General features: G+C 40.5%; 1 protein-coding gene across 6 annotated transcripts in view; it reads right to left on the bottom strand.

Annotated features, from left to right (window-relative positions):
* AGTPBP1 (ATP/GTP binding carboxypeptidase 1) overlaps nucleotides 1-9,740 on the bottom strand; it is a 62,278-nt gene extending 52,538 nt beyond the window's left edge. For 3 of the 6 annotated variants that reach the window (XR_009115973.1, XR_009115974.1, XM_058044636.1), the window contains exons 1-3: nucleotides 9,666-9,740; nucleotides 1,157-1,287; nucleotides 53-125 (exon numbers count right to left, since the gene is read on the bottom strand). Coding sequence is in view for 4 of the 6 variants with exons in the window: in XM_058044636.1 (XP_057900619.1) it covers nucleotides 53-84 (32 nt within the window). In the remaining 2 variants the exon portion in view is untranslated. Of the gene's footprint in view, nucleotides 1-52; nucleotides 144-1,156; nucleotides 1,288-9,385; nucleotides 9,435-9,643 lie in introns of those variants that run through there. The other 3 variants (XM_058044639.1, XM_058044637.1, XM_058044638.1) reach the window with 3 other exon arrangements.
* Nucleotides 9,741-18,058: the final 8,318 nt, after the last annotated feature.

Raw genomic sequence — 18,058 nt, 5'->3', positions numbered from 1 at the left:
CACAAATCTCAAATAGCCTGATGTTAAGAGGTGACTGTAGTTTTAAATTTACCTTTTTTCAGATGATGCTTTTGCTTTGTTCATATTGGAAGTGTATGATTCTTCAAATCACCATCTCTGACAACCTGTAAGATATTAAAAAACTACATATTATTGACATCTTTTGCTCTTTAGAGAAGAAATGCTGACACCATACTGGATGTCCCTTCACTAGAAATGCTAAATTAATTCACAGTGATTGCATTTCTCCACACTGTCACAAGCTCTTCTCCCTTCACACTATTTGATCCAGCTTTTTTAAATAAACTATTGCTTTTTAAGTATGGAGTATGATTCTGCATTATAATTCAGGCCTACCAAGGTTCAGAAAGTCTGATGACAATAAAATAGAGACTTTTCGGTATCAGTCATTTACTAGACATTATTTTCCTGCCAATGACAGAATTTTATCATGTAAAGTTTTTGCTGAAGCCAGTAAATACATTTCTCAAACTTACTTGACAATATTATGAGATGCCACAACATGCTGATTTCTGACTCAGATTTTATGTATCTATAGAATAACTAAGGCTAGAGGCACAGTGAGAAACATGGAGTATTTGGTGTTCTTATTTAAGCAAGTCCTCAATACATTCCTTGGACAGAAACCATATCATGCCAAGGACTCAATTTTCCTATCCATCTAAGGACATAGTGTCCTCAGGGCACACTGCTTCCTCAAATGGTGCCTCCAAGCAATTATGGTTGCAGCCTACAGGACCATTAGCTGAGCACCAGCACTTCCATCTGAGACATAACATGAATGACAGACAAATACTCCCACTGTGAAAAAAAAATTGTTCTCCAAGAGCTCAGTGGTTAATTTGAAGGTAGAAGACAGAAAGGGGGAAAATGGATGTTCCAAGATATGAGTGCTGTGAATGAGTAAGATAAAGCACTCTTCTCTTGGAAAATGCAAGCAAGAAATTCAGCCAACTACACACTACAGCTGCCCACCATCCCCTCCCCCCCCATCCCCTTCTCCACAAATAAATGTGTAAAACCTCTCAAAAATCCTAATTGTTCAGCACATAAAAATAAACAGACTTTTATTACTGGTAAATTCCACTCCACTGCTAAAAGCCTAAAGCAGATGAAGTATGATTTCCAGACTTACTGAAAGCAGAATCTTCTCCCAGCAGCCAGGAAGAAAATGCTTAACTTTTCACAAGAATTCCAGCTTGACTCAAGTTAACAGGTGTCTTAGCTTTTTCCAAGCACTCTTCAGGTGTACACTATCTTGAAATCCTTTAAACAAAACAAAAAGTTACAAGAGAAGAGCTGTGTCCCCCCCATTACTGACAATTTAATGAATTGCAAAGTCCGGATTATTCCAACCAGGTTGCAGGTCCTACTAGGTGGAAATCAGACCCTTGGATTCAAGTAACCAAGAGCTGTTTTGCTTCCAGCAAAAGTAGGACGTGCTGTCATACAGATGATGAACAGTCTGCCAGTGAGTGCCAAGAGTGTCTATATATTATTGTGTACTGAACTGCTGTACAAGTGGAGCCAGCTACTGAGCTGAACCATCTTGAACTGCAAGGTCTTTGTTTGTCTAAATTCACCACAAAGCATGCCAGTAAGCATTAAAGTGCTTACTTGATGCTCCAGGTCAAGTAAAAAAGAAAAAGCACAAGAAAAAAACAAAAAAACCCAACAAAACTAACAGCTGTGAAGAAGCAAGGAAAAAATGAAGAGAGAAATGCACACAGCAGCAATCCAGAGAGATGTGGCGGGACATCTATGCATACTAAAGAAAAAAAGAATTCTCTTTAACATTTGACTAGGTAATGCAAAAAAACCCCTTCCAAATTAATTTAAAACTTTTAATACTCTCCTTATTTTAAATAAACACTTAATAGAAAGCTAAAGGCAGAAGGTGAATGAATTTAACATATTTTAAACAATGCCACTTGCCTTTCAGTGGTAGCCAAGCAGACAAAAAATTAGCATTAGTTCTGCTTGCAAAGGACCAACAACAACTGAATGAAAGCACTTCAATTTGGAGGGAAGCAGGGGAGGGCAAGAAGTGATGACTAAGTAGAACTCCAACCTGATAAATGTTGGATTCTCTGCACTCTCCCTTGCCTTTCCACTTTGCCTGTTAAATGTTATCTCATTCATCCTCCTATCTAGACAGGGGAAACAGGCAGTCTTCACAAGATCAGAAAGCTGCACTGTAATAATTGCTGTAATAATGCTATCAACAGCACAAAAAATTAAACGGCCTGCGTGAAGTCACATGTAATTTTCACACTTTCCTTTCTCCTCAGAAAAGCAGCACATATTTGCCTCACACCTAGGTGAATTCCTTGTCAGTGAGTCACCTTCTCTGCTAATCCAGATTTTCAATACTCTGAATATTTGATACTCACTGACAAAGTTCATGCAAAAGCAAAGAGGATACCCCCTCCACTATTTACCTTTCATACGAAATTCTGGCATTTGCTAAAATCTAAAATTGAGAATAACACAGAGTCCATGGAACTCCTAGTTCTTGGATAAATAATGTAACCACAAAACTAAATGGCAAGGACCATTACAAAGCAGTTTTCTTTTTCTCAAAACCATGGCTAAAGAAATGAACTTGCACTGATCATTCAGACCTCATGCTCAGATGTGTCTATTAGGCATTACTGGGAGTGCCTACAGAGGACTTCTATGAACTCCATCCTCCTGAATACCAAGTTGATACACATATATATATATTTATGAGAATAACGGCAAGATGCTCAGCCACTCTAAGGCAGCAATAATTCTGGTCAGATGTCGTAACAGGATTCAGAGGAGATTTTACTGACACAAGTGCTGGGGGTCCCAATGTAGCAAGGATGTGGACTTGCTGAAGCGAGTCCAGAAGGGAGCAATAAAAATGACTGGAGCGATGGTACAATTCTCCTGTACAAAGAAAGGCTGAAAGAGTTGGGACTCTTCACCCTGGAGATGAGAGAGCTCTGGGGAGACCTTAGAGCAGCCTTCCAGCACCAAGAAAGAGCCTACCAGGAAGCTGGACAGGGACTTTTTTCAAGGGTGTGGAGTGATATGTCAAGAGGCAATACAATTGCTTTTAACTGAAAGGAGGAAGGTTTAGGTTAGACACTAGGAAGAAAAAACACATAGTCACTATTACAACAGTTTAGTGCCGAGCATATCTGTTATTTTAATAACATCATATTTTAATATCATTGATTTTATTTTAATAACATCATCACCCAAATAATTAAAAAAAAAACCCAACTACAAAATCCCAACAACAACAATAAAAAACTCCACAACCAGAAAATAGACTACTTCAAAGAGCCAGAGATGTCTGAAATTTTCCATGTCTAATACTAGGATCTTCCTGTAAAGTGCTTTGTAATGACATTCCAAAAAATACAGTTCTCTTCTCAAGGGAAACCTGAAAAATCAACACCAAGTATGGATATACAAAGTTTATCAATACTACTGAATCTGTTCTACTTGCACTATATTCTATTAAGTTTTTATTTTCCAGAAACGTCTGTTCCTAATAAATATTATATAGAAACGTATATTTTTGAGTCTGTTAAGCATATACTAAAACATGATATCTTATTATCATAAACCCAGGAGTTGCTAAAACCACATATCAAATTACAAGAGAAAAACCAAAATTTAAGTTTTTTATGTCTGTCTACCACAATAGCTCTGCAAAACCTGTAAGACTGTTCATCTATACATATATATATATATTTCCATGTTTTTCTTTCTATCCAAAGCTTGGTGCAACCCAAAATATTTTCAAAGCTAAAGCTCAGACTTCACTTTTGATCATCATGGAGCTATTGATTTGAAAGGTGAAAAAAAGTAAGAAGTCTCCAGCAACTACGTCATTACTTTGATATGTACTTACTTATCATATACTGCAAGTAAGTAGCTGAACAAAATCTTTGGTAAATGCTACAGTACAAAAAAACCCGAAAAACTAGTACACAAAAAAGGAAGGAGTACAAAATCTCAGGTGACAGAATAGTGTCAAAATGCAATGCATTAAAAATTAAATAGAAAAACTATAGGTATGAACTGAGAAAACATGTAGTTATTTAAAAGGTCACAAATGCTAGGCAGAAGAGAACCTATACTGAAACCCTGAAGCTGGTTATAGTCTGGGGTACCAAAAGCACTTCTACCTCTCATAGAAGTACATGTGAGTTCCCCCAGTCCATGGCAGATTAAATCACAAGCAAACGCACTTTTCATATTATCTCATTTCATGTACACCAAAGTCTCAGAAGCTATTCATGGGTCGAAATATTCTTTTTCAAAGTACTTATAAGTCTGTTTAAACAGAACCATATAAAAAGATTTCTGCATTCTTTGTGCTCTAGGCAATCTTAATTCCAAAATACCACTTGTGTTTACATTTTTAAACATTGAAGTAAATTGTTTGCAAGAACAGACTATTTACCTAAGTGAATTCACACTTGTAGGAATACACTCTGAGTTAAAAATTTAGGATAACCAGCAATACATGGCAGCAAGAGTCATGGTCTCTGTAGCTACAGCAACCTACCCAAAAAGCTTGTAGAGAGCAGGTAAACACCATGATAACCAGCATTCTAAATATGGCAAAACCACACAAATATCCCACCATAGAGAAATGAGCAGTTTGTTACCTAGCATTACACTACAGAATTATTCACTAGGACAGCAGTGTAGTCTTCCTTTGAGGCAGTAAGAAATGGCCACTGCTATTAACACAGTGGTGCTGTCTCCCCCATCTCATCCTCTTGCACCATAAGGAGGACTGAGCATTTGCAAAAGTCCCAGCAATTGTACCTTAAGTAGCTCCTTCCTCTATTTAATCCTTTACTCTTTCATACCCAACACATTGTTTTCAAGTTCAGTGTCTCAAATGGCAACTTAGACAACTACGTTTTTGAAAAAATGGTTAGTTGTGGGTTGTTTTTTGGTTTTTTTTTTCCAAGAATGCAGTTTTTTTTAATGTCACACAAGCCAGCAAAGATGATGCATATGAATCATTTCCTTAATAAAAATGTAATACTTAATGTTAGGTAAAAAATCTCACAAGCAATTTGGAGATGGCAGAGTTATTTGTACAAACTGCTTTATATTCTAAAAGCTCAATGCACAGAACAAGCCATAAAAGCTGTGGTTACCTATAAACCATACTAAAAATCTGGGGAAATCCTTCAAGCTTCACAGTAAAGTTTCATGTAGGCAAACACTACATTGCACTCAATCACAATCCAGTAAACAGAATCATATACACAAAGAATGATAACTAATGTGGTACTGAGAATCTGTTTCCTGAAGTTGACTATTCCTAGCCCAGTTCCTGAATCTTTACAAGCACTGGAAAACAAAAACCCCTGCATGCCGAACCTTACACTGCGTTTCTGTGTTTCGTAGGAATTGAAGTCCTAGTCAATAGCCCAGAGAGAGTCAATTATCAGGATCAACTGTTTTTTTAATTGAACTGTAAAACAGGATGGAATGGCACTGAGAACACACTGAACAGCTATCTCTTCCTAAGATTTAACATACAGCAGTACAAAAGTCTTATTGCCATCAAAGTATTATAATATACCTAAAAGTACCTTAGAAGTGTTTCTTCCATGAGAAAAGGTTTGTTCAAGATAGTAGAAAAACTATTTCCTCCAGATATAATTTTAAGACTTTATGTGGAAATGGCAGAAAATAAAACTTTACCTAATGGCTACCCAAGTCCTCTAAACAGAAAAAGAAATGAAGTTTTTGGTGGAAGAGAGCCTAACTTGCAAATATAAAACAAAATGAAAAGGCTAACAACCTTTACTCATCAAAGAAAAAAATACTTCTGAAAATCAGTTACTGTCTTTCCCTTATGCCATTTACTATAAATATTTATAGGAGGGAACACAAAAATCAGCTGATTAGCTTACCCACTGCTGCATTATAGCAAAGTGCCGACTTTTTGACGTGATAGATAAACTGCAGCACATAACCAGACATTCAAAATGACATACATAAAACTTCACAGACGACCAAAGCACCAAAATCCTTTACAGCAAGCTGCCAACTATGTCATGCAGCAATTAGCACCAGTCCACTTGACTGCAAAAACAAAGTCCGACAAAAGTAGCCAAAAAAGCTAAGCAAGCAAGCAAGAAAAGCATTTGCTGGAAAAGGAGAAGAATAAAACACCAGTACTTTATTTCTTGCCTGGAAAGAAGCTCCTAGAAAGTTACTAGCACTCCAGGCATAGGGTTACTTCAAGATATGGCAAACTTGCTGTCATCAGAGTCACATAGTATCACATTCAAAGCGTACGTGATTTAAGCTGACAGAAATACTGCAAAAGTCAGCTACTTCTTGCCCAGCTGGCATAACCCTTTCATCAGGTAGAGGTGAATGGCACAGGGAGGGAGGAGGAAGCAATAAAAATAGCCAGAGGGAAAAGGACAACCACAGCAGAAACTAGGTATTTACCTACACCGAGAACTGAACTAGAACTGGAAACCCAGGAACTTTTGCCAGCTCTTGGAAAAGCTTAACACAGTGGTAAATGTCAGAGGTGTTTTCTAGCACCTAACCCAATGATTGCTCCTTTGGGTTACACTGCCTTGATGGTTAGGGTCAGTCTGTAAAAAAATCAAAGTTCTAAACTTCCTAGTTCACTACTTAATAAAGCAAACCTTCAATCTATATTAATTTTAATATAGATTGGTTTAATATAGATTGGTTTTAATCTATATTAAAAAAAAATCCATGGCTCCCTGTTGCAGATTTATCTATTCAAACACTTTTGATTTATCTACCTCAAACCCTTCAAACCTCACTGGTAAACAGAAACACAATCATAACAACCCATAATACTCCCAGCAACTGTTCTCCCTTTCAAAATCTTGATTTGTAACCATTTAGCTTATGAATTATGAAACTTGGAACAATTAAAACAATATTACCTATCTCCAGTGTGCAACCCCTGGGCACGCTGTTTCTCAGTAATTTTAAGTTTTATAAAGGATGTAGTGAAAGTTTTTATGTGCCTTGTAATATACTAAATGTTTTAGGGTGACACTTGCAGGACTGTTGCCTCTGCAGCTGTTGCAAAAGAAAAGAAGGATGTTTGGGTGCTCCCTCCACTCTGCTACTTCCAGTCTTTCTATGGTTACTGCATTTCCAAACGGAAACCATGCTGAATCATCCATGTATCCAGGACACACACTGGATAGTTAATAATCTTGATGCTTAGCACAGGATATTGGGCAGCTAAGCTGTGGATAGTGGCAGGGCCTGAAAACATATCCAGAGATACACTGCTGTTATAAATCTCTGCTAAGCACTCACACAAGCAGCTGCCTTGTTCAGCACTCTCACACTCACTCGAAGAAACCTTCCCCTCTAAGTTCTTTAAGGAGTTTCCACACTTCAAATACCGAAGTTACACTCCAGAGCCAGGGCAACTTGATCAGCACTCAGCGCTTTTGAACATTCGCAATTTGTATCACGGGAGCAATCTCCTAAGAGCAAGCAGCTCACAGATACTGGAATTCAAGGAGAGGTTTCAAATAACATACCCAGAGCCAAAAAACAGGTGATCCCCAACAGTGTCTAGCTAGCAGAGTATCACCATGAATTTTAAAGACAGCAAAGTTTCTAATCATGTGACACACTGCTGACAAGCTGTTGAGTGAAAAGCTGAATGTCTTTCCTAAACTAAAACCTCAACGCAAGGTGAAATAGCAAACCCCTTCTGTAAGCTAAAAGGACTTTAGAGAGCCCTTCATCTTTTTCTCTTTACATGTAGCTTCTTACATGCAATTTCAGGGAAGTTGCTCCTAGCAGCAGTAAGATAGCTAATACAAATCTTCTGCCAAGACAACTGAATATTTTTCAAGCTCAAATCCTTAATTTTGGAAAATAATCTGTGAAGTTCTTCAACATGAAAACCAAAATATGAGCGCTGCCACCTCCAACACCTGAACTGAAAGTAAAGCCTGAGATCAAGTATCACTTCACACAAACATATATCAGGTGTCACTTCGCACACCACGACTACACCTTGGTTTAAGATCATTTCCACCCTTTTTGAAAAAAAATAAGGACAGAATCCTTTTTTTAAATGAAACTTATTAAAAAAAAGGTATTTTGCTTAATTTATACTAGCATAAAAAAAAAAAATCACAGTAATGAACTGAAACATCAGAAACTACCTGTTAAAATTATCTTGACATTAGTCTTCAGGAAGGTCTTCAGGAAGGGAGATAATTTTTTCACTCCCCAGTCCAAGACATTAAAAGACATTCCAACACAGACTTGCACTCACAACACACAGCATGAGCTATAATTTCCAGAAAAACTCTTTGGTCAAAGGTATAATTTCAATGAAGGATTAACCAAAAGGTGGGGCTATTCCATCAGCAACATCCAGTCACTCGGGGTTACACAAAATACACACTGAAAGCTACCTGCAAAACAGAGAAGCCTTTTCATGAAATGTAACCTATAAAAGCAGTGCAGATACATATTTTTTTTAAGAAACATCATTCATGGGAATACACTCATTGGAGAACTAATTTCCTAATGCTGGAAAAATTAATACACAAAAAACAACATTCACACCACAAGGCTATACAGAAGTTTCACAGTGATTTTATACCATACAGGTACAAAGGAATTCACTTTCCACTATACACACTATTGACAGATTATTGCTCTAAATAACCATAACAGTTCGTCCAGCTGAAGATTTCTAAACATCTCACACAAAGCTTGGGGCCTGAAGGCAGTTTACACTGAAGAAAAACACCACCCCACCCTGATGTGCAACCTATTTCTCAAACCTCTGTCGAGCATTTGAACCGGTACCTATAAAGAAACACTTGCTGTGCTAGACTTCCACCACTGCAAAAAGAAAACAAAAAAAAAAGAAAAAGAAAATAAGAAAAAAAAAGCAGGAAAAAGAAAAAAAGAAGAAGAAAGAAAAGGAACAACCAAACCCCAAAGGTTAAAAAACTCCTACCCACGGAGCGTTAAGTCAGACAGACGTTGGGCAGGCCAAGTGGCACGGCACATGAGGCAAATGTTGCTATCCCAACCGCCGTATTTTCCACCCCCTGCCCATGCTGCGTTGCTCCTCTGGCGGGGCAGCGGGGGCACAGCCGCAGCGCTGGGGGCCGGCAGGGCCAGGCTCACGGCAGCCCCGGCTGCTGCAGGGCCGCCCAGCGGAGCGGGAGGCGCGCACGGACGGCTGTGCACCGCACGGAGCGCGGGGACAGGAGCGTCCCGCGCCCGGCGCGGGGCTCCGTGCCACCGGCGGCTCCACCCCGTGCCGCGGGCAGACCCGACCGCCAGGCCCGGAAACCAGCACCGCTCCTACCGTAGGGCCTGCGACCATCTCCGCGGGCGAGAGCGCGCAGGGCGCGGCTCCCGCAGAGACCCGCCGTGCCCGAGCTGCCCCGCACGCATCCACCGGCGCCCGCAGGGACGCGCCCGGCCGCCCCGCAGAGCGCGGCACAGAGGAGCCCCGCCTCGCCCCGCCCCAGTCCCGATCCCAATCCCGGTCTCGGCTGCGGCCCTGCCCCCGCCGCGGCCCGCTCCGCTCTGCCCAAGGCGATGCCCGCTCCCCGGGCTTCACCTTCGCGCCGGCGGCCACTCACCCCGCGGCGCTCAGGCGGGGGCGCCGGGCGACGGTGGCGGCTCCGCGCTGCGCCCCCGCCGTGCTCATGCGGCGGCGGCGGCAGGACCTGCCCGCACCGCAGCGCGTCACCGGCCCCGCCGCGCCCCGCCCGCGCGCAAGCGCCGCCGCCGCCCGGGCAGCGCCGTGCCCGGCCCGGCCCGACCGCACGGGTGGAGCGGCACCGCTCGGGTGTGCCGTGTGAATCTCCCTGGCCGGCCGCCCCCGCACCAGCCACCCGCGCCTGAACTGTCCGTACTTCTGTGAGATACACGAGCATCTAATGGGAGACGGGGGTAGCAAGAGCACAGAAGCAGGCTTTTCTCGGTGGTTCGGGAGCAGTACGAAAAGAGGCAATGGGCACAAACTGATGCGCAGGAAGTTCCACCTTGAACACGAGGAAGAACTTCTTTGCTGTGCGGGTGACGAAGCAGTAGCACAGATTGTCCAGAGAGGTTGTGGAGTCTCCCTCACTGGAGGTAATTAAGAACCCTCTGGACCCCCTGTGCCGTGTGGTCTAGGATGACCCGGCTCGAGCAGGGAGGTTGGACCAGTAACCCACTGTTATCTGGTCCAACCTGACCGATTCTGAGATTCTGCAATACGTTCATGGGGCGGTCCCCCCAGCCCAACCTTTATACACAGTTTGTTGTGGCAGGTAAGTATCTGAACCCAAAGAATGCCACTGCCCAGGGCACTGAGGTGCCACAGAAGAAAGTAAGAAAATCCATAGTGATTCATTTGTCAAAGACTTTGTATGCCACTTCACACGCGCCCCCCTGCCCTTTCCCCTGAAACTCTTTGTAAAAGTAATACACCTCATATGCTTCACAAAACATTTTATGGCAAATTAACCTCCATGTGCCTAGCACCTGGTTTTGAACCATGTGTTAGTATCGCTGATGACTTCTAAAACGGGGTAATTTAATCTCTCTGACACTTGTTAAACTGGAACAACCAGGTATTTCTTTCTCATTAAGTTCCTCAAATGAACTGAGGATCTGTTCACTAAGAATCTGTGGCCAAATCCTTTATACTGTGTTTACAGATCTGATATGGGAAAAGAAACCCTTTAATAAAAGGCTGGCGAACTGAAATCAAGTTCAAATCCCACTTACACCCATTATAAAGGCACAATCCCTACTAGAATGATGCAAGTTAATTTCCCAATAACACTGTGTAACCATGGAGTTACCCATTCTAATTCTTGTTCAGTAAAAAGCAGATTCTGGATCCTTTAAATCTATACTTTTATTCATCTTCCATTTCAAAGTACAGATACCTGGCTACAGCTCTTGCAACTCCCGTCCTACACACATCATTCAATCTACTCACAAAGGCAAAAAAATAAAGATAGCCACGACTTTTCTGCTGTCTAGGAGGTAGCTGTGCATTTGTGTGACAGTTTGCAACTCTTCCATAGGGCTGATTCACCTGAAGAGTGGTTAATAGTTACTATTTGTTAGTCCTTTAACTTGTGTTACAGTGTTAGAAAAGTGAATTCTGCTTATCATCCATGCAATGGTACACAGATGATCTGCACAGCACACATACACATCAATACCTTATGGACACACAACAAAGCTGCTTTACTGGCAAGGCAGCAGACACCAATGCAAGTGAGGAGGAATGAACTAATTTTGTTGAAGTATGACAGATGGGAGATCCTGGGCCTCCTACCTCCTATTTATGCATAACTGCTTATATACATTTTAAGTCCTCATCCCACCATATTAACAAAAGTGGATATCAGATGTCCATTTATTCAGTTATTCACATGGTCTTTCTCCAGCAAATAATTCAACATTAATTACGCTTCTAGGACTTGTAAACCCATGGGTTATAATCACAAAACATACATGTATTGGAAAGGACCTTTCTCCTTCTCTTACAAGCTTCTCCGGCTATCTACCATGAACAAAAAGAGGAGGTTATCAGAATGCAGAACTTTGCCAGTTGACTGGCAAGGGGTAGGAACAAGTGTCACTTGTTCCCTAACACTGGTCACACTGGAAAATGGGTAAGAGAATACGTAATGCAGAATTCAGTACAGCTACAAGTTGTCTGTGAATTCTATTAATGGAATAATTTAAAATGCATAGCTCTGTCTAAAGCAAAGCAGAAGACATGGAAGTACTTGAGTATGACTCAGGCAAAGACAAAAATAGTATCAGGCAGGCTCTGGCAAGTAAAGAACAAATAAAGGGGGTGTAGATAAAAACCTCTCAAATGTCTTGAAGTCAGAGTCAGCTTATTTAAGTTAGTTATGAAAATAATGTTTTAAAACAGCTCTGTATGTGTCCTGGCACATGACAAAAATAAATCAGTTAAAAATATGAGAATTTTCTACTGAAAAGAGAGGACCCAGCAGCAGCTCCATTAATTTAAGGCTGGCAAAAAGTGTGATCTCGTTTAAGAAAAAATAAATGATAGTAATGGGCCTAATTAAGATACTCCAATCAGTTACTGAAATCTATTAACTTTTTTCACTCCATGGAAACAAAAAATGTAGAACATAATTGAATGTAAGTGCTACATTTATCTTATTTCCCCCAAAAGACTGTTCTATGCAGAACTCCTATTTTTACTAGCTAAACATTTGTTTATGGAAATTAAAGGTCACTGAACGATTGAATCTAAAATTGGGTTTTTTTGACAGGTAAACTGGTTCCAAGTTTAGAATTTATTTCTAAGGACAACAACTTTACTTTTAGAAAACCTGACTCTGGTGTACAAATGGAGTAGCTGATCTTATTTACATAACAAGTCTCATCAATTCAGATGCATTTTACTTATATGAGACAGCAGAAATATGCCCTAGCTTTATTTGTTTTCAAACACAATACTGTGTGCAAAAGTGAATTGTTTATCCATTGAATTTTTTATAGAAAGTTAATATAATGATTCTTCTTTTGGTTTCACAAAATTTTTAACACTTCAAGTAGAATCTTTAACAAACATACAAAACTATTCCAAACTATCTACATTTAATTTAACCAGAGCAAATAATAAATTTGAAAATAAGGTTATGGCAAATTATAGAGCCATCAAGTAAAAGCTTGATGGGGAGCCAGGCATGCAACTCTGAAAACTGCAGCAACAGTAATACTAGATTGTGGAGCAGAATGGATTCCACCAAAATTAAGTCTCTAGGTTTGACCATGTGACCCACCTAGCAGATTAGAGAAAGGCTGTGGATGTTGTCTACCTAAACTTCAGTAAAGCCTTTGATCTCTCTCTCCCGCAGATTCTTCCTGGAAAAATTGGCTGCTTGTGACTTAGACAGGTGCAGTTTGCTGGGTAAAAAACTGGATGGATGCCTGGGCTGAGGGTGCTAGTGAATGGAGTTATCTGGCTGACAGTCAGTCACCACTGCAGTTTGCTAGGGCTCACTGCTGGGGCTGATCCTGTTTAATGACAATTAATCAATTATTAATGTTAATTAATTATATAAATTATTAATGTTGATTAATAAATTATTTTGAGTACCACCTCAATTTGCAGACAACACTAAGTTGGGTGGGAGTGTTGATCTGCTGGAGGGCAGCAAGGCTCTGCAGAGGGACCTGGACAGGCTGGATTGATGAGCTGAGGCCAGTGGTATGAGGTTCAATAAGGTCAGGCACTGAGTCCTGCCCTTGGGTCACAACAACGCCATTCCCTGCTACAGGCTTGGGGCAGAAAGACTGGAAAGCCACTCAGCCAAAAAGGACCTAGGGGTCAACAGCAGATCCTGACCTGGGACATTGAGGGGTGTGGAGTGTGTCCAGAGAAGGGCAATGGAGCTGATGAAGGGTCTGGAGCACAGGTCCCGTGAGGACAGCTAAAGGAGCTGGGAGTGTTTAGCCTGGAGAAAAAGGAGAAAAGGCTGTTCAGGAGTGACCTTATCCCTCTCTTTAAACTACCTGAGAGTGTAGCAGGTCAGCAGTTTCTCCCAGGCAATGAGCAACTGGAGAACAACACATAGCCTCAAGATGGGCTAGGGAAGGTGCAGGTTAGACATGAGAAAGAATTTTGTCACTGAAAGACTGGTTAAGCATTGAAACAAGCTAACCAGGGAGGCGGTGGTGTCACCATCCCAGGAAATGTTCAATAAAAGACTAGACATGCAATCTGGGACTATGGTTTAGTTGACATGGTGGTGATTAGTCAGAGGTTGGACTTACAGGTCTTTTTCAATTTTAATAATTTTATTATTTGTAGAAAATTCAGTCTTAGGAATATACCTTTTAATGGGGCAATCCATGGACTTAGAGAAGGTAACAAGTATATACCAATCTACACACTGTGTGGAAAGGGAAGGACATCAGAAGTGTCGTGAGCTAAAAAAGTAAGTTTCTAAGTTTACATAAACCATGTTGTGTTCATTTAGTATTGTTGGCAAGGCAATACAAGCAACAAACTGAGTCACAGATTACTGACATTTATGCAGAGACACAGGTTTTCAGACAAAGATAGGCTCCTCAGTCCTGCATTTTTACAGGCTACTAAAAAAGTATCTACTACTAACTACATTGTACAACATGACTTCCAGGATCGGACCATACAACTAAAATAATCACAAAAAAATTTAAAATATAATGCTTAGCCCCTCTGGAAGCAGGAAAGGGTTGTAAAGCATTAAACAAACTGCCCAAGAAAGTGGTGGAGTCTCCCCATCTGGAAATGTTCAAAAAAGTGTGTGGATATGGCACTTGAGGAGGTGGTGTAATGGTGAACATGGTGGTGGTGCTGAGTTGGTGGCTGGACTCAAAGGGCTTTTCCAACCTTAAAAATTCTCTGATTTGATGGTAAGAGCAAGGAGAATAAGGAAAAGCTCTTCAAAATAACTTAGCGGGTAGCAACATATAAGCATCTCTGGATCACATCCTGTTCCTTGTAATTATCAACTAGATAATTATTATTTCCTATTAAAACTTAACCTCTACTAGTTAAATCTGCCTTGCCTGTTGCTATATGTCTTTTACTGAACAGATCCAGTCAGTTCCAGATAATGAAGCTATCAACTCTCCATCACTCTTAAAAACAATCACTCCTTCATTTGGAAGCTAACACTTGCCTACATGTGCACTGGAGAATTTGGTTTTGACTCTTTATCTCTAATGTATCATATCAGTTAGAATACTTATTTTGAGATGATCTTTTGTGCTCTGTTATGCATGCTTTCAGAGCATAAAAAAGCATTTTAGTTCAACTTCACATCTGTGCTTCATTCAGCTTCTTTAGCCTTTGTAATACTACAAATGCAATAGCACATCAGTACTCTTCACAGAGAATTCAGAATGTATAGATTTAGTGGATATTTTCATCTAAGTTTCTGGGGACTGGGGGTGGGAAGGAGTGGGCACTTTTTCAGAGCATGAAGAGGACAAGTTTCTAAAGTGATGCACTGTTTCACAGGTTCATACCAAGTCAGCCACTTTTTTCCATATGCCTACTGACAATCACATTTAATTTATACATGCAGAATGTTAACATAATCCCCCCTTCATGACCCAACCAACACCAAGAGTGAATCTCATCTGTTTCAGTCTATCAGGAACCTCCATACTCGCAGTGTAAAAAAAAAATTAAATGTGTATAATTTTCAGCCTACCTGAAGATCACCTTCTTTCTATTTATGAAGGTATTTGCATACTTTGAGATTTCTCACTTTCCCTTTTCTCCCTGCACCAATTGCTTCCATTAAGAAGGACATCTAAAGCAATGGTAAGTTCCTGAAAAATCAGCAGTACTTTAAGCAAGGTAAAAGGTAAAGAATAATCTTCAGAAACAAGTATGAGACACCTCCTTCTTGGGACAAGGCTATAAAGATATCCTGCAGCAGATGACCATTTCCACAATGGACTAAAGACACCTGTTGAGGGAGAGGACAGATCTCTGCTATTTAGAAAATTATAAACAATTGTAATTTTGTACAAACAGGTCAATAAGTAATTCTACACACTTCAAATTATTTAGAGCAAACAAAACAGATTTATCTCTTATATCTGATTTTCATTTCACACAGTATTTGAAAGACTGGAGACGCCTTTTTGGTTATGCCAGTCAAAATTTCTTTTACAGGATTTTTTTTTTAAGCCAAAAAGTAGAGGACAAGTTTGCTCACTTCTTCTCTTAAGCATCCCTAAAAAATTCATAATGCTTTAGTATGAGTTTTTGCTGTGTAAAAATAGACACCCTGAGTTAAAAACTCATACAAAATACATCAGTACTTTCAAAATTACTGTAACATCATTTCGGAAAGACAAAAATAGCAGTCAGTCAAATGACTGCACCCTAAACTGTCACATGGTTAGCTGAAGTTTTCTTAAACAAAGCAGCCTATTTAAGTCAAGTATATGATGACATGTTCTAACTCTATTACAGGAACAAAGGTACTCCATAATTAATACTGAAGCAAGTTCCTCACAATACTTTATCTACTCCCACTTCACCAAGACAGAAGCACAAAACATGCATTGCACATAACCAGCAAGTATTATATGAAGGTTGCTTTTTTCTTCTGTCTTGCTTAACATTGTGGACTACTTTGTGGTGTAGGAAACAAGGGATACTTTTGTAATAAACTTCAGGGCATTTTAAATACTAGGGATTTTGGTAAACTATCCCCATAAAAAATAATAATTGTGTGCGTAATCTAAAAATAAATAAAATAAATAAAAACTGATTTTACTTCTCTGGATTTTCCCATGTGCTTATCACATGTACAGAAGTTAGATCAGCCCTTCACAGCATTTTGTCAAGGAACTTTATTGCATAATTTCAGGTTGAAGTGCTTTGATCTCACCTTGGAGGTTATTGCAGTGAACATGTATTACCTTTTTTAACTGCTATGGTCATTTCACACACACATAACCAACCTGCTGTTCATTTTTGATGCTTGGTATTTTTGTCAAGGGAAGTGATAATTGCTTATATTTATTTAGGCTGAATCCATTGCCATATTACTTCACAATAGTCAGCTTATCATTTCAACCATAAGGTCTGCACAGAAACACAAACAGGTATTTGCTAATGGAATACTCTGACAAACTTCAAACCTCTTCAGAAAGTAATTTTTGTTAAAAATTGTGGTTTTAAAAAAATATACTTTCATAGTGAAATTATTATTAGGGACTACAGCCCTTCTGTCCTGAAACTAAAAATAGAATTCCCCTGAAAATCAACTACAGAAGAGAGTGGTGGTCAAGCCATCACTATATTCTGTATTAAAGACAGGTAGTTTTCACAGACAGATGCACCCTGAACCAACATCAGGTTCAATAATAACGATCTGTTCTTTCTACCATAACATTGGGATCATTAGAAGATGGCTGCTATATTGTTTTATATCACCCCTGGAATTCCGTAGAAGTACAGCGCAGTTGTGAGCCATCAGACATTTCAACAGCCATTAAACTAAAGATAATTTATTCTTTCAGATAAAGTAGGTTGCTGTCATTGGTTTAGCAGGAGCTCTCACTGAAATTTCTCTTCTTGCTTCCCACAAAGCATAAATGCTCTGTATTTTGCATGTTGAATAGAACGGATGATAGATAAAGTTAGTGCTTTTATTTTAATCTGGAACTTTTTTCCCAAAACCTTGGACATAAAATCAACTTAAGATACCCACTACTAGGTCATTAAAGCATATTAGCCACTGTCTTTTACGTTGGTGATCTTGGCCTGAAACTGCAAGCATTCAGTCATACTAAAACCCCTAGGACATCATCTCACGTCACCTGGCTTCTCTCTCAAGAGAAATAATCAGCACATCTCCGTAGACCCTGTACAGAACACAGAGTTACGTACTCTCTAGCACATGACGTTCATTAAAACGCAGTGCGGAGGGAAGGGGAGAGAACGTCTGACAGAGGACAAAAGAAACCTGCTCGGAGTGCGCTTTCAGTTCAGCCGCCGCCCGCTCAGCGCACGGCGCCAGCGCCGCACCCGGGCCCGGGCGGGCAGCGGCAGCGCCGGCCTGCGGGCTCGGCCGGGAACGCAGGGGCCGCGCCGGCAGCGATTCAGAGTCACAGAAAGGGTCAGGCTACAAGAGACGAGGCCATTTGTCCAACCTGTCCACTCAAGCAGAACCATCCAGGAGCATGTGGCACAGGCTTGTGTCTATACAGTTCTTGAGTATCTCCCGCGAGGGAGACTCCACAACCTCTCTGGGCAATCTGTTCCAGAGCTCGGTCACCTGCACGGTAAAGTTCTTCCTCGTGGAAATTCTTCAGGTGGAACTTCCAGTGCATGAGTTTGTGCCCACTGCCTTTTGTCCTACTGCTGGGCGTCACTGAGAAAAACCTGTCTCCTGTCTCTGTCGACACGCGCTTTTTAGATATTGAAAGAGCGTTGACAACAGACCGGGAGACAGCCTCAGCTCCGGCTGCG

Source organism: Melospiza georgiana, chromosome Z, assembly GCF_028018845.1.
Source record: "Melospiza georgiana isolate bMelGeo1 chromosome Z, bMelGeo1.pri, whole genome shotgun sequence".
NCBI lineage: Eukaryota > Metazoa > Chordata > Aves > Passeriformes > Passerellidae > Melospiza > Melospiza georgiana.
This window is presented reverse-complemented; position numbering and strand designations above follow the sequence as displayed.